Raw genomic sequence first — 14,945 nt, 5'->3', positions numbered from 1 at the left:
TCAACTCAATTGGTGCAAAACTCAAATGCAAATCTATTGACTTTTATCAGGTACCCCCACTCACTTATTTCAGTTCTTGTCCCAACAATGAGATCTTTGGGTTTATCTTACACTATCTTGTTGAGTTTATTTAGCCCAAGTCTATTCCACTGATCCTCCCTTCTGTCTCTTAGCCAGTACCATATGGTTTCGATGACAACTGTTTCATTGTAGTTTAAGATCTGGTACTACTAGTCCCCCTTCCTTCACCTTATTTTTTCATTAATTCTCTTGATATTCTTGATCTTTTGTTTTTCCAAATGAACTTTGTTATAATTTCTTCTAATTCAGTAAAAAAAGTTTCTTGATAGTTTGAAAGGTATGGCACTGAATAAGTAAATTAATTTGGGTGGGATTGTCATTTTTATTATGGTAGCTTTTCCTAACCATGAGCAATTAACGTTTTTCCAGTTGTTTAGATTTTGTTTTAATTGTGTGGAAAGTGTTTTGTAGTTGTGTTCATATAATTCCTGTCTTTCTCTTGGCAAATAGATTCCTAAGTATTTATATTGTCTAGGGAGATTTAAAATGGATTTTCACCTTCTAACCCTTGCTACTGATATGTTTTGGAAGTATATAGAAATGCTGATGATTTATGTGGGTTTATTTTGTATCCTGCAACTTTGCTAAAGGTTGTTGATTATTTCCACTAGCTTTTTAGTTGATTCTCTAAGATTCTTTAAGTAGATCATCTTATCAATTGCAAAGAATGGTAGTTTAGTCTCCTCAATGCCTATTTTAACCCCTTCAAGTTCTTTTTCTTCTCTGATTGCTAGTGCTAGTGTTTCTAGTACAATGTTAAATAATAGAGGTAATAATGGGCATCCTTGTTTCACTCCTGATCTTATTGGGAAGGCTTATAATTTATCCCCATTGCAGATGATACTTGCTGATGGTTTTAAATATAGACTCATTATTGTTTTTAGGAAAGGCTCTTTTATTCTTATACTTTCTAGTTTTTACTTTCTTTTTTATTTTTAATCCCTTACTTTCTGTCTTAGAATCAATACTGGGTATTGGTTCTAAGGAAGGAGAGTGGTAAGGGTTAGGCAATGGGGGTTAAGTGACTTGCCCAGGGTCACACAGCTAGAAAGATTCTGAGGTCAAATTTGAACATAGGACCTCCTATTTCTGGGTCTGACTCTCAATCCACTGAGCCACCCAGCTGTCCCCACCAGAGTTTTCAATAATAATGAGGGTTGCATTTTGTCAAAGGCTTTTTCTGCATCTACTGAGATAATCATGTGATTTCTGTTGGTTTGGTTGTTGATATACTCAATTATGTGGATGGTTTTCCTAATATTAAACCACCTGATCATATTGGATAATCTTCATGATCACTTGCTGGACTCTTTTTGGTAATATTCTATTTAAGATTTTTGCAACTCTAATCATTGAGGAGATTTGTCTGCACTTTTCTTTCTCTGTTTTTGATCTGCCTGTCTTTGGAATAAGTACCATATTTGATTCATAAAAGGAATTTGGTAGAACTCCTTCTTTGCTTATTTTATCAAATAGTATTACATTGGGGTTAGTGGTTCTTTATATGTTTGATAGAATTCACTTGTGATTCCATCTGGCTATGGGATTTTTTTTCCTAGAGAGTCCTTTGATGGCTTGTTCAATTTCTATTTCTAATATGGGATTATTTAAGTATTATATATCCTCTTCTATTAATCTAGACAGTTTACATTTTTGTAAATATTCATCTATATTACCTTGATTGATGTATTATCATATAATTGGACAAAATACTTCTTAATAATTAACTTAATTTCTTCTTCATTAGAGGTGATGTTACCTTTTTCATATTTAATACTGTAAATTTGGTTTTCATCTCTCCTTTTTTATTAGATTAACCAGTGCTTTATCTATTTTATTTGTTTTTTCAAAGTACCAGCTCCTAATCTTATTTATTAATTTAATAGTTCTTTCACCTTCAATTTTATTAATTTCTGCTTTAATTTTTAGGATTTCTAATTAAGTTTTTATTTGGAGATTTTTAATTCATTCACTTTCTATTTTTTTTTGACTACTCAATTCATTATCCTCTTCCCTTTCTGATTTATTAATATATGCACTCAAAGCTATAAATTTTCCCCTGATTACTGCTTTGGCTGCATCCCATAGATTTTGATATGATGTCTCATCTTTGTCATTCTCTTCAATGAAATTATAAATTGTTTCTATGATTTGTGCTTTAACCAGCCAATTTTGGAGAATCATATCATTAATGTTCCAATTAATTTTTTGCCTCTCTATGTACCCTTACTAATTATTATTTTTATTGCATTATGATCCGAAAAGGTTGCATTTTTATTTCTATTTTTTTACACTTGTTTGCCATTTTTTATGCCCTAGTACAGTGATAGGGAAACTTTTTAAAGAGGGGGCCAAAGGAAAGGAAATGCTCATCTGTGAGTCTGTTTCAAAGGCAACTCTTTCAAAATTTCATTGTTATTGTATCCTACTCATTGTATTTGTCAAATTAGGATTAATGTCGCAAGGTCACATAGAATATTTCAGGGGGCCACATTTGACCCACAGGTTGTAGTTTGCCCATCACTGCCTTACCATGTGCTACTGAAAAGAAGGGGTATTCCTTTTTGTTCCTATTTATTTTTCTCCATATATCTATTAACTCTAATTTTTCTAAGATTTCATTCACACCTCTTACCGCCTTATTATTTATTCTTTGGTTTGATTTATCTAGATCTGATAAGAGGAACATTCAGGTCTCTCACTATTATAGTTTTACTATCTATATTTCCTCAAGCTCCAGTTGTTTCTCCTTTAAAAATTTGGAATGTTATACCATTTGGTGCATATATGTTGAGTACTGCTATTTCCTCATTGTCTATCCTGTCCTTTATTAGGATATAATATCTTCCCTATCTCTTTTAATCAGATCTATTTTTACCTTTTCTTTGTTAGATATCATGATTGTAACTCCAACCTTTTTATTCTCAGTTGATGACCAATAGATTTTGCTCCATCCTCTTATCTTTATCCTGTGTTGTTTCTACCTGCCACATGTGTGTTTCTTATAGACAACATAGAGTAGGATTTTTGGTTTCTAATCCATTGTGCTACTTGCTTCCATTTTATGGGTGAGTTAATTCCATTCACATTCAGAGTTATGATTATCACCTGTGTATTCCCCATCATTTTGATTTCCTCTCCTAGTCCTACCCTTCCTTCTTCACTATTTCCTTCTATACCATTATTTTGCTTTTAATCATTCCCTCTAATCCCTCCAACCTTCCAACCCCTCCCTTCTTATTCCCTTCTTATTTTTCTTTAGTGTCTATTAAATTCCCTCCCCCTCTCTTTCACTGCCTTTAGGTACTCCCCATCCTGGTTTTTCCCTCTCAGATTCCCTGTACTCTAAGATAGAATTTGATACCCTGATGGATCTAGATGCTCTTCCCTCTCAGAATCCATTCCACTGAGAGTAAGATTTAAATATTACCTATTAGCACTCTCTTCCTCTCCTCCTTATAATAGTATTTTCCCCTCCCCCTCCCATGTGCCTCTTTATGTGGTACAATTTATTCTATTTCTCTTCTTCCTTCAAGTTTCTCTTGGTGTCATCTTCTATTCCCCCCCCTTTTTACCATATCATCTGAAACCACTAGTACCCCAACCTCTACTTATGAATAATTCTAACTACTATGAGAGTGAATACAGTTTTTCATACTTACAAATATCATTTTCCATATGGGAATATAACATATTTGACATTACTGATGTCCTAAAAAATTTTTTTTCCCTCTTTCTTGTTTACCTTTCCATGTTTCTCTTGAATTTTTTGTTTGGACATCAAATTTTCCATTTACTTCTGGTAATTTCTTAACAAATATTTGGAAATTTTCTATTTTGTTAAATGCCCATACTTTCCTCTGGAAGTATACAGTCAGTTTTAATGGGTTGGTGATCTTTGGTTGTAGACCCAGTTCTCTTGCCTTTCTGAATAGTATATTTCAAACCTTGTTATAAAAATAAAGGAGAGAAGGATAATCTCTATACTGCTACTAATATTACTAAGGCTAGTTATGATAGTTGTTATTAATCTGTATATAATCTGAGGAAGCTGTGGTTTGGTTCCCCTAATGCCTGGTGCAGGGACACCCAAGTCCTGCCACCCAGCTGGATGTAATAATAACTGTCCTTCATTATAACAGTGCCCAGGCAGGATCCCTGAAGGTCAGTGGATGGGAAAGCCTTTCAGATCCCACCTGGGGTTGATTGATTATTAGTATTGGGCTCTATCAGCCTTGGATAACATTCATCTGACTGCATTGCTCCCTCCCCAGAGTGGTGATAGGATAACTACTCCAGGAAGGTACTTAATAATTTTTATCTATGTTGTATACAAGGGAAAGGAATGATCAGGAACGGGTTGGGGAATAGGTGACTTTATCACGAAATCTATGACAATAATCCCTTAGGACTGTAGGCTTTCAGTAATGCTGGCTTGGTCTTCACCTCCTCTGGCTCAGCCTGGCCACTGCCAAACCAGAGCAAGCAATCTGTTTGGATGTCACAAATGTTGATGTCTCCCTCAGCTTCTTACTGCCAGTTGTTGTGCCAGTCCTACAGCCTTCAAGAATTACCACTTTTTCCACCCTCTTCTTCTTCTCCTACCCACTTCCTAGATCCCCCCACCCCGGCCCAGGATACCTAAATATCTAGAGATGGTTTAGGTGCCTAAATATCTAGGGGATTCAGAGAGAATCAGAGTATCCATGGTCTGACCCACAGGTCAATCAATGTTCAAGATCAAATGTCCAAGGCAAGAGTTTAGGCAAAGCTCAGTCAAGGCAAAGGCAAAGTCAAAGCCAAAGCCAAAAGGGTCCCCAAAAGAGAAAGGGTCCCTCTCAGGGGGCTTCCAGGTTATTTATATCCTTTCTGGCCAACTGCCTTTCCTCCTGTCTTCCTGGCCTCTGGGAACATTCCACTCTCCAACTGTCTTCACCTGTCAATCAAGGTGAGACTCTCAGCTCCCAGAGTCTGACTATGACAGCCTTGAGGTCCTTTAGTGAAAAGCCTGCCAGATCCTGTGTAATCCTGAATAGTGCTCTTTGATATCTAAATTGTCTCTTTCTCTCTTCTTGTAATATTTTCTCCTTAGCTTAGAAGCTCTTGAATTTAGCAATTACGTTCCTGGGGGGTTGTCTTTTGAAGATTTAATGTAGAGGGTGATCTATGGACTCTTTCAATATCTATTTTGCCCTCTTGTTCAAGAATATCAGGGCAACATTCTTGGATAATTTCTTATAATATGATATCAATGTTTCTGTTTTTATCTAGGTTTTCAGGTAAGACCTATGATTCTCAAAATGTCTCTCCTAGACCTGTTTTCCAGGTCCATCATCTCCTCAAAGAGATATTTCATGTTTTCTTCTATGTTGTCATTCTTTTTATTTTGCTTTATTAATTCTTGCTCTCTTGTGAGATCATTAGCTTCTATTTGCCCAATTCTGGTCTTTAAAGACTGGCTTTCAGCTATGATTTTTTGACTTTCCTTTTAGGTTTGATCTATCCTGCATTTCATGACTTCTGGCAGATCAATTCTTGTCTCCAATTTGCTTATCATTTCATGTGATTTCTGAGTTTCTTTTTCCAAATGGGAGATGTCTTTTAAACAATTATTTTTTTCTTGAACTATTTTCCACTTTTCTTGCCAAGTTTCTTCTATCTTTCTTACTTGGTTCCTAAACTCAAATTTGAATTCCTCAAGAGCTTGTGACAATTTCCATTATTTTGGAAAGTTTCAATGTGTTTGCTTGTTTGTCACTCTCTGCCATCTCCTCTGCAATCTGATGTTTTTCTCCATAGAATTTATCCAGAGTCAGAGGGTTTTCTTATTTTTGGTAGTTGTAGATTTTAGTTCTTGGGTGTTTGTGGTCATTGTTATGTTATTTTTAATTCCCTTCTAAGCCAGAAGTCTGAGTGAGGAGGGTAGGTAGCTCTCTCTCTTTCTAGCTACAGAGTAGTTTTTACACTGAGGCTATTTTTCAGTCTCCACCATGTCTACTGTGGTCTTCTCTGACCTATCTCTGTGACCAAGGTCTACGTACCTCAGGCTTGGGATCTCAAGTCTCAATTGCCCTCAGGGGTAAGTCTGTGGTATGCTCAACCAGCCCCATGAGAACCTAGAGATTTCCCTGTACTCACTCTAACTCTGGCACCTTAAGTGGAGTGGGGGAGAGAGTGATCAGCATGCGCTTTGGTAGGAATCATTTTACCCCCTTATAGTGTGGAAATGCCCAATCCTTGCCTATCTTCAAGGCTGTGCCCTACAGTAGAATTCCTGCACTCATTTGATTTTGATTTTTGTCCTTTTGAGGCACTTTATATTGGTCAGTGGTGAGGAGAAGAAGACACTTCCTTCTACTCTGTGGACATTTTAACCCAGTAGTTCCCTCTCCTATATTTTTAAAACATCATTCTATGTAATATATTAAACATTTTGATTTGTCATATCATCAGGAAATCATTAATTCATACAAGTGGAATACAGCCTGTCTTTCTTTCAGTTTCCTCATCTATAAATGGAATCATTAATATGAGTTTACAAATACATGGAAATCTTCTATTTTGTTGAAGACCCATACTTTCCCCTGGAAATATATAGTCAATTTTTATGGGCAGGTGATCCTTGTTTATAGACCCAATTCTCTTGCCTTTCTGAATATCATATTCCAAGCCTTGCTGTCCTTTTGTGTGGAGGCTGCCAGATTCTGTGTAATCCTTACTGGTGCTCCTTTATATCTGAATTGTCTCTTTCTAACTTCTTATAATATTTTCTCCTTAGCTTGGAAGCTTTTGACTTTGGAAATTATATTCCTGGAGGGAGGGGTTGTCTTTTGAGGATTTAATATAGAAGTGACCTATAGATTCTTTCAATGTCTATTTTGTCTTCTTGTTCAAGAATATCAGGGCAGTTTTCTTGGATAATTTCTGGTAGTATGATCTCAACGCTGCTGTTTATTTCTGGGTTTTCAGGTAAATCAATGTTTCTCAAATTGTCTCTTCTAGATCTATTTTCAAGATCACTAATTTTCTCAGTGAGATATTTTGTTTCCTTCTATTTTGTTAGTCTTTTGACTTCACTTTATCAATTCTTGCTGTCTTGTGAAATCATTAGCTTCTACTTCCCCAATTCTAGTCTTTAAAGACTGGATTTCTGCTATGATCTTTTGATTTATCTTTTGGTTTGATCTATCCTGTTTTTCATGGCTTCTAGCAGGTCATTTCTGGTCTTCAATTTGCTTATCATTTCATTTTATTTCTGGGCTTCTTTTTCTAATTGGGAAATTCTGTCTTTTAAACTGTTATTTTCTTTTTGAACTATTTCCCACTTTTCTTTCCAAGATTCTTCTGTCTTTCGCATTTGATTCATCAACTCAAATTTAAGCTCTTCAAGAGCTTGTGGCTAATTTCTATTTGGGGGGGAAAGTTTGGATGTGTTTATTTGGTTTTTTTTGTCCTCTGCTGTCTCCCCTTTAGTCTGGATTTTTTTTTCTTCTTAAAAATTATTCATGGTCAGTGCCTTTCTCTTGTTTTTTCTTGGTGGTTGACGATTGTATTTCTTGGGTGCTGCTGGCCATTGCAATGCTGGGTTTTCATTCCCTTCCCAGTCAGAAGTCCGTGTGAGGAGCTCTCTCTATGTACAGAGCTACAGGGCACTTTTTACCTGAGGCTACTTTTCAAGTCTCTACAGCTTCTACTGTGTGCTACCCCTCTCTATTCTATCTCTGTGCCAAGGTCTGCACTCTTTAGCCTCCTTGGGTCGCAAGTCTAGCTGCTCTCAGGAGTAAGTCCCTGGTGTTCTTAGTCAGCTCCCAAGAACCTAGAGATTGCCCCTTTCTCGCTCTAATTTTGGCATGCTGGCTCTAACTCTGGAACCATAGGTGGAGTGGGATAGTTTTGATTAGCTTGCATTTTGGTGGGAGCTATTCCATCCCTTTATAGCATAGAAATATTCAAATCCCATGTACCTTCTATGTGTGCCCTACTGTGGAGCCCCTTTGTTCATCTGAACTTGTTTTTTTTTGTCCTTTTGAGGGACTCTGTATTTGTCAGTGGTGAGTAGAGGAAGAATCCTATGTCTACACTGCAGCCATATTAACCCGGAAGTCTCCTGAATGTTCTATATGAGTTTATATGAAATTTTGTTTTGAGGAAAATGCTATATAACCCATGGGAGTATTAAATAAATGTGATATCACATCAACATCATCAACATCCTCATAGTCAACACTACTAGTAGAGATGCAGTGGATGCTTTTGGCAATAGTATAATAGCTACCCTAAAAATAAGGCACCAAGTATCATTTGCTTTGGTTCCTAAATATTGACCCTCCATTTGTTTCTTGAAAAAATTTTGAAATATTTTAAAATAGCTTACTCAGGTTTATTAGCATAGTCCTAAGGAAGCCAAGGCTACATAGCTGTTTAATACATATTTAATGAAAAGCTGGTCCACAGTCATTAGTTTGAAAATTAATAGAAAGTGAGATAGATTACTAAAGCAAACCTATCATGTCCACTACTAAACTACTCAATGCCTAATTAATGTCTTGGTTCTTCAATGTACTTATAGAAGCTTCTCTGACTGATCCTTTGATGGTATGAGTAAATTAAGAATCAGGATGGTACAGTGGTTACAGAGTCATCCTTGGAGTCAAGGAGACTTCAGTCTAATGCAAACTAGCTCTACGGCAGAGATCAAGAAACCTCTCAGTGTCCCAGGGAATGATTCAAGACTATAAGCTAAGAACAAATTTCTTCCACACTGGTGTATCCTATGACAATGAAATCCCAAATAGAAACTTTCCTTCCCCTTAAACCCCACTCAAAAAAATTAAGTAAAAGATGACCTAGATCTTGAGATAGAAGCTGTCTTAGTAGTACCAAAACCTGAATGTTAAGCTATAAGTTTTATAATATTATGTAATCAAACTTGGAAATTGATCTAATAAACTATTAAAAATGCACATGATCAAAATATGAGAATATATACAAAAGTGAGGTTGGACTTAAAGAAAGTCTCAGATGATGGGTACCAGACGAGAGATTCTTAGATTTTTTCAAATTTTTCAGTGAAACTCTGACTAAGTTGTTCAAATGCTAACACCACATTGTCATCCACATCTTCACATAATTCCCTTAAGGAAACACTGTAAAAGAAAAGAAGAAAAGGTTTATATGTCTGTGTAGGCAGGATTTTAGTTTATAAGAAATACTTCCCCATCTTTATAATTTCTCCAGAAGCTTTGACTTTAACCCAATTTGCAGGTCAAATTTTATGAGAAAGATGAAGAATCTTAATTTCCAAAGTGATGCTTGCCAAAAAAAAACCCTCACAGATATTTAGAATATATAATGAAAAATACCTTCTTGAAACAGGAAAATTCCATTAAAAATTCAGTTTCCTGTCCATAATTAATATTTTCTAAATTTCAGAGACCATCAAAACCTATGTAGTTATATTACATCTTTTGCACTTCCTCCCTATCAAGAATAATAAACTTCCTTTTTGGTGTTGGTCCTTTAAGGAGATATTTCCAGATTTTCCTGCCACTCTGTATTATATCCTTCAGTGCCTAATAGAGTTCTTTAAACAGTAATATTTTAGTAAATACTGTAAATGATTTAAATAGGAATACTAGATCATATCTGAAATCTTAGACTAAGGTAATGTCCGGAAAACTGAATTAGTCAGATGGAGCAGAAACACTACCAGTTAGGTAAAACATGCAGAAAGTTATGGGTCCATACACTAAATATGGCAGCGGGGACACTATGAAAGTTAAAAGCAACATCCCTCGCTAAGGTCCCTACCATGACCAGCATCTTTAAGTTGATACTTAGGATGACCTGAATCTAGTTGTCTTTGCCCCTATGATGAGGGTGCTATATATCAAAATGGTGTTCTCATCACTGCTTTGGATGAAGGATTAAGGAATTATGTCCTCAAGGAATTTTTATCAAGGAAGGACTTCTGAGAAAGGTAAAGCAGTAGCAAGATTCTCCTGAGGATTCCAATTTTTGTTGGGAGAATCAAAGGGGTCCCACTTCAGGTACCATCAAGGAGGAAAAAAATAATGGTCCAACATAAAGGATCCAATAACAAAGTCAATCCCAATAGAAAGTAGTGATCTAGTTGGCAAAACATGTCTGAAATTTGTGTAGAGGGTACCTGATAGATTTAAGGATGAGGGAAAAATCTCTCAGCAAAATATAAGCATCACCTTCCGAGATCCTAAACAAAACAAAATGTCTAAATTAATAAACATTTTTAAAATGATTTCTTTATTCTTATCAAGTTAACTTAGATGAACATCTCTGATGATATGATTTTAAGCTTTACCTGCTCTAATAAAGTGAATATAACTGATATCCTAAATTCCTACCCAACTTCCAAAGCCAAGGGCTCATGAAGGATTCCCATTGTTTGAGGCCACACCTCCTCCCTCTTTAGGTGGAGGTGCATGTGGCACATTGCTTTCCATCAAATGATCTGATCTACTTGGAACTAGTTCTTGAACTGGTTTAACATCCTTCATTCCCTCTCTCTAGCTGCCTTCCATGCTGCCTCCCATCCTTCTCTGGTTTTGATTATTATGACCGGTGAACTGGTGATTTATAACTTCTTCACTCTTCATCAACCTTCATACTTAACCAGTTGCCAAGCTCTGCTAATTCTTTCTCCACAATCCATCTCATATCAGTCTCTTCCTTACTACTTCCATTGCTGTTTAGCATCTGCCTGTGCTAATTCAATAACCTTTTAAAAAAATTTATCTCTATTCTCTTCTTTCTAAAATATCCTATGTGTTGTTGTCAGATTAATTTTGTTAATTCATAATCGTGGTTATGTAACTTCTCTAATCAAGGACTTTCAGTAGTTCCCTAACTCTTACTAAATAGCATTTGTTCATTTTCCTCTCTTCCTAGATTTGAATCCACTCTTCCTTTCAATGATCTGGTTCAATTCCATTCAGTTCTTTTCTTTTATTAATTGACTGTTAAATGCAAGGCACTGGAGATAGAGGAGCATTTTTTAAACTGGCAAATTGAATGAAGTCTTAATGTCAAAATCAAGTTGCTCTCTTCACTGACTACTCATGCTCTAGACAAAATGCAGAGTCTTGGAGTTAGGGCAGGTAGTCTGAGGCTTTGAGTATTGCTCTAGATGAAGGCTTAAGGAATTGTGAGACACACTCTTCTGATTAAAGTATTTTGTGAAGGGCAAAATAATGGCAAGACATTCCTAAGCCAAAGTATACATAGAAAAAAAGGAATTAGTTGAATTTTACATGCTACTAAGGGGTGGGAATGGGTACAATATGTATACTAGTAAATATAAGTCATATGTACATGTATATGTGTGTTTCTGACAATATAAAGGGATTTATTTCAAAAGGAATGATACTTTCCTTCATGTATACCCTATTCCAAGTGTCTACTGCCTTGGTATTGGAAATAGAGAGCTATCAAGAAGAGATTAAATCCTGACTGACTCATTTTAATTATGTGACACTGAACAACATATTTCATTTCTCGGTGCTCTAGACAACCCCATAAAATTGCAAAGAAGGTACCAGCCAGTATTAATAGAGAGATTCCACTTACCTAAAAGTTCCCTGAACCAAAGAAAGAAGTCTGCAGTCTCTTCTTATACTACATTTGAAGTGACTTCTTATTCCTATATAGGTCCTTTTCTCTTCAGCCTCTGCACTTCTGCTCACATTGTTCCCTATTTCTTTTTTTTTTTGTTCCCTATTTCTAAAAAGACTTCAGTACTCATTTTGAATACACACATATCTCTTGGGTGCAGAAAAGCTACTGATTCTTTAAAGTCCAATTCAAATGTCACTTCCCCCAGAAGACTGTGCCTAATCCCCCACTCAGTTGACATCAGTTGGATTCCAAGAACCTGGGTTAGAATGTTGATTCTGCCCACATTATTATATCTGGGACCTTGGCCAAGTCATTGCGTATCTGCTGATGCCAGTTATTCGGGTTATTCTTTCCATCCATGGAATAATAGGGTAGAACTAGGTTACTTCTATCTTTATCCTCCATGATTATATCAATTATATCCACCCTTATCTTCAACCAATCCTATAAATCTATTCTCTGTATTTCCTATAATCATCTTCATCTAATCATGCTTTAAAATTCCAATAGATTCAACACCTCTTATAGCTTTTAATATCCCAAATCTCTCCTTTTATTTAAAAAACATTGTCAACAATCTTTTGTTTGATAAATTTGTAAACAATCCTCCTAGTCCATCACAATTTCTATCTTCATTATTCAACTAAACCGTACTCTCCAAACTTATTAATGATCTCTTAATTACAAAATCTTTTTTCAATCCTTATCTTTCTTAACTTCTATGTAGCATCTGACACTGATGACCACCCCCTCTCCTCCTGGATTTATTCTGTTCAAAATTTCATGATACCTCTCTTTTAGTTCACCTTTACCCTTCTAACTAGTATTTATTCTCTTTTGTTAAATCATTATCTACATTCTTCCCACTCACTGTAAGCATAGCTTAAGACACTATTCTTGATGATCTTCTCTTTTCTCTCTATACTTAGAAACCATTGGATTCCTTTTGTTTAATTACCATTTCTATGCAACTGAATTCCAAATCTCTTTATATAAAATCATCTATATCTTGATAAATGGGTAGGTAGGTAGATAGATAGATAGACAGATAGAAAGAAAGATAGAAAGATAGAAGTAGATAAAGATATAGATATCTGTCCCTCATCATCTCACACCAGGGCTAGTGCAATAATATTTTAATAGGCGGAGATAGGAATATAGATATAGGTAATATATAGATAAATAAGGATGATTTATATCTAGATTAGTTACAAATGTCGATGAAGATGGGTATAGATGTAAATATAAATATAGTTGAGACATATCCCTAGCCTTCTGAACTCCAGGGTCAGATCACCACAATGGATGTCCTCCAGGAATCCAAAGTTCAACATATCCAAAACAAAGCTCATTATTTTCCCCAAACCCATCCCTTTTCTAAACTTCTTTTTCTACCGAAGGTATCACTATCTTTCTAGTTACCTAAGCATTAAGCCTCAGGATTATCTTTGACTTTGGAACACAGCACTAAATAACTTTCCAAGGTCATAGAGCTAATGAATGTAAATTAATAATAAATTCTCATTAATTCAATCATCTACTACAACTCATGGTCTTTATCTCCACAGCTTTTCTGAAAGGTATTTCTCTTTACAAACACAATTACCACCTGAATCAAGCCCTAATCACCTCCAAGTATAAAAGCTAACTAGTTGTTCTTCATGACACAAGTTTCTCTACTCTATGTATGTCAACTTTTGGCAAGAGTGCACCACAAGGCAAAAAAGATGGAGTTTTCATTTAATTTTCATTTATATAACTCTGTAAATTATTAATTTAATTCCTAATTATAAAAACCATTACCTACCTGTTATCTTGTTCTAATCCTTTCAGGGATCCATGTTTATAGAAATCGAGGGCATAGGCATTGAGTGGTATTTTTCTTCCTAAAGAGTCAAATTTCCTTGGGTAAAGCAGGGGGGCTTGAGCATAAGTAACACCAATTGTCCTCAGAATGATCTGGAAAAAAATTCTTTGTTCACCTTTTATATATAAATATAACTAAGAAACAGTTAACAATCATCTGCTTATTTATTTATTTAGTGCATCATATTGTGCTAAGTGCTTTACAAATATTATCTCATTTGACCTTCACAACAACCCTGAGAGTTAGGTGCTATTATTAAACTTCATTTCACAGTTGAGGAACCTGAGGCAGACAGTAGCCAAATCACTGGCTCAGAGGAACACAACCAATTTTTTTTTATGGCCAGCCCATTTTATTAAGGGTCCTGTGCTTATAGGCAAGGAGAGAGGAGGCAAGTAGATTTCTCACATAAGGACTCCAGCTGAGTGATCTCTGCTCCCTTCCTGAGGAAGTGGAGAAACAGAGACAGATACAAATGGGAGAGAGAGAGACTCAAAATCCATAGAGGACACAGGGGTATTCCCAGGCTGGGAAGAAGCCAATTCCTTTTGAGAAGGATGGAAAGGGAGACAGACTCTAGACTAGTTCATGGGAAGCTGGGGGAAGGACATGAAGTTAAAAAGCCTCATCTAGATTGATTCTGTTCATTCAGAGCAATCCAACTTGGGGGAAGAGGGAATGCAGCAGGGTTAGTCTATACAACTTGCATGAGGAGAGTGTTAAATTGCATAGCCCACATTAGCTAAGGGTGGATGGGGTGGGCAGGCTTAGCCCCTTCCCTGGGATCTCTATCTAATCCTCCTGCCTTTTGGAGTTTGGTGGGATTGGAGGATTCTTCTCTACCTACAGATGGTTCAGGAGGATAAAGGAGTCAAGGTAGAGGAGCTGACTGAATGTGTTCCAAGGGACTCCTGGACAGAAGGCACTTGAACTCAGATCTTTCTGAATCCAGAGTCAGTGTTCTATCCACTAAGCCACCTAGCTGCCTAGTTTAGTTAATGCAAACTTACATAACCTGCCATATCTCTCCAAACCAAGAATATCAACTCTAGACATTTTGCCATCTGCTGCAATTCAGATGTTCCTCCATCTATCGGACATATGTGTGTGTCACGTGTATACATGAGTGTCTATATACATGCATATGCATATATATGAATGTATTGTATGTGTTTATAAGTGCATGTGTGTGTATTTATCTTTGTAAATACACACATATATGTATGGAGAGGAGAAAGAGAGAGAGAGAGAGAGAGAGAGAGAGAGAGAGAGAGAGAGAGAGAAAAGATATCGATCTATTCGATTGGAAAAATCTCAATGGTCAGAATTGTCTCAGTTTTGTATT

At 36.1% G+C, this 14,945-nt stretch overlaps 1 protein-coding gene across 1 annotated transcript in view; it reads right to left on the bottom strand.

Moving 5' to 3' along the window:
* Nucleotides 1–9,127: 9,127 nt before the first annotated feature.
* LOC123252311 (probable ATP-dependent RNA helicase DDX60) overlaps nt 9,128–14,945 on the bottom strand; it is a 106,730-nt gene continuing 100,912 nt past the window's right edge. The window contains exons 33-35 of the mRNA XM_044681679.1: nt 13,541–13,692; nt 10,250–10,312; nt 9,128–9,227 (exon numbers count right to left, since the gene is read on the bottom strand). Coding sequence (XP_044537614.1) covers nt 9,128–9,227; nt 10,250–10,312; nt 13,541–13,692 — 315 coding nt within the window. The remainder of the gene's footprint in view (nt 9,228–10,249; nt 10,313–13,540; nt 13,693–14,945) is intronic.

This window comes from Gracilinanus agilis, chromosome 6, assembly GCF_016433145.1.
Source record: "Gracilinanus agilis isolate LMUSP501 chromosome 6, AgileGrace, whole genome shotgun sequence".
Taxonomy (NCBI): Eukaryota; Metazoa; Chordata; class Mammalia; order Didelphimorphia; family Didelphidae; genus Gracilinanus; species Gracilinanus agilis.
The sequence above is the reverse complement of the archived record's forward strand: the minus strand, read 5'-3'. Positions and strand labels throughout refer to the sequence as shown.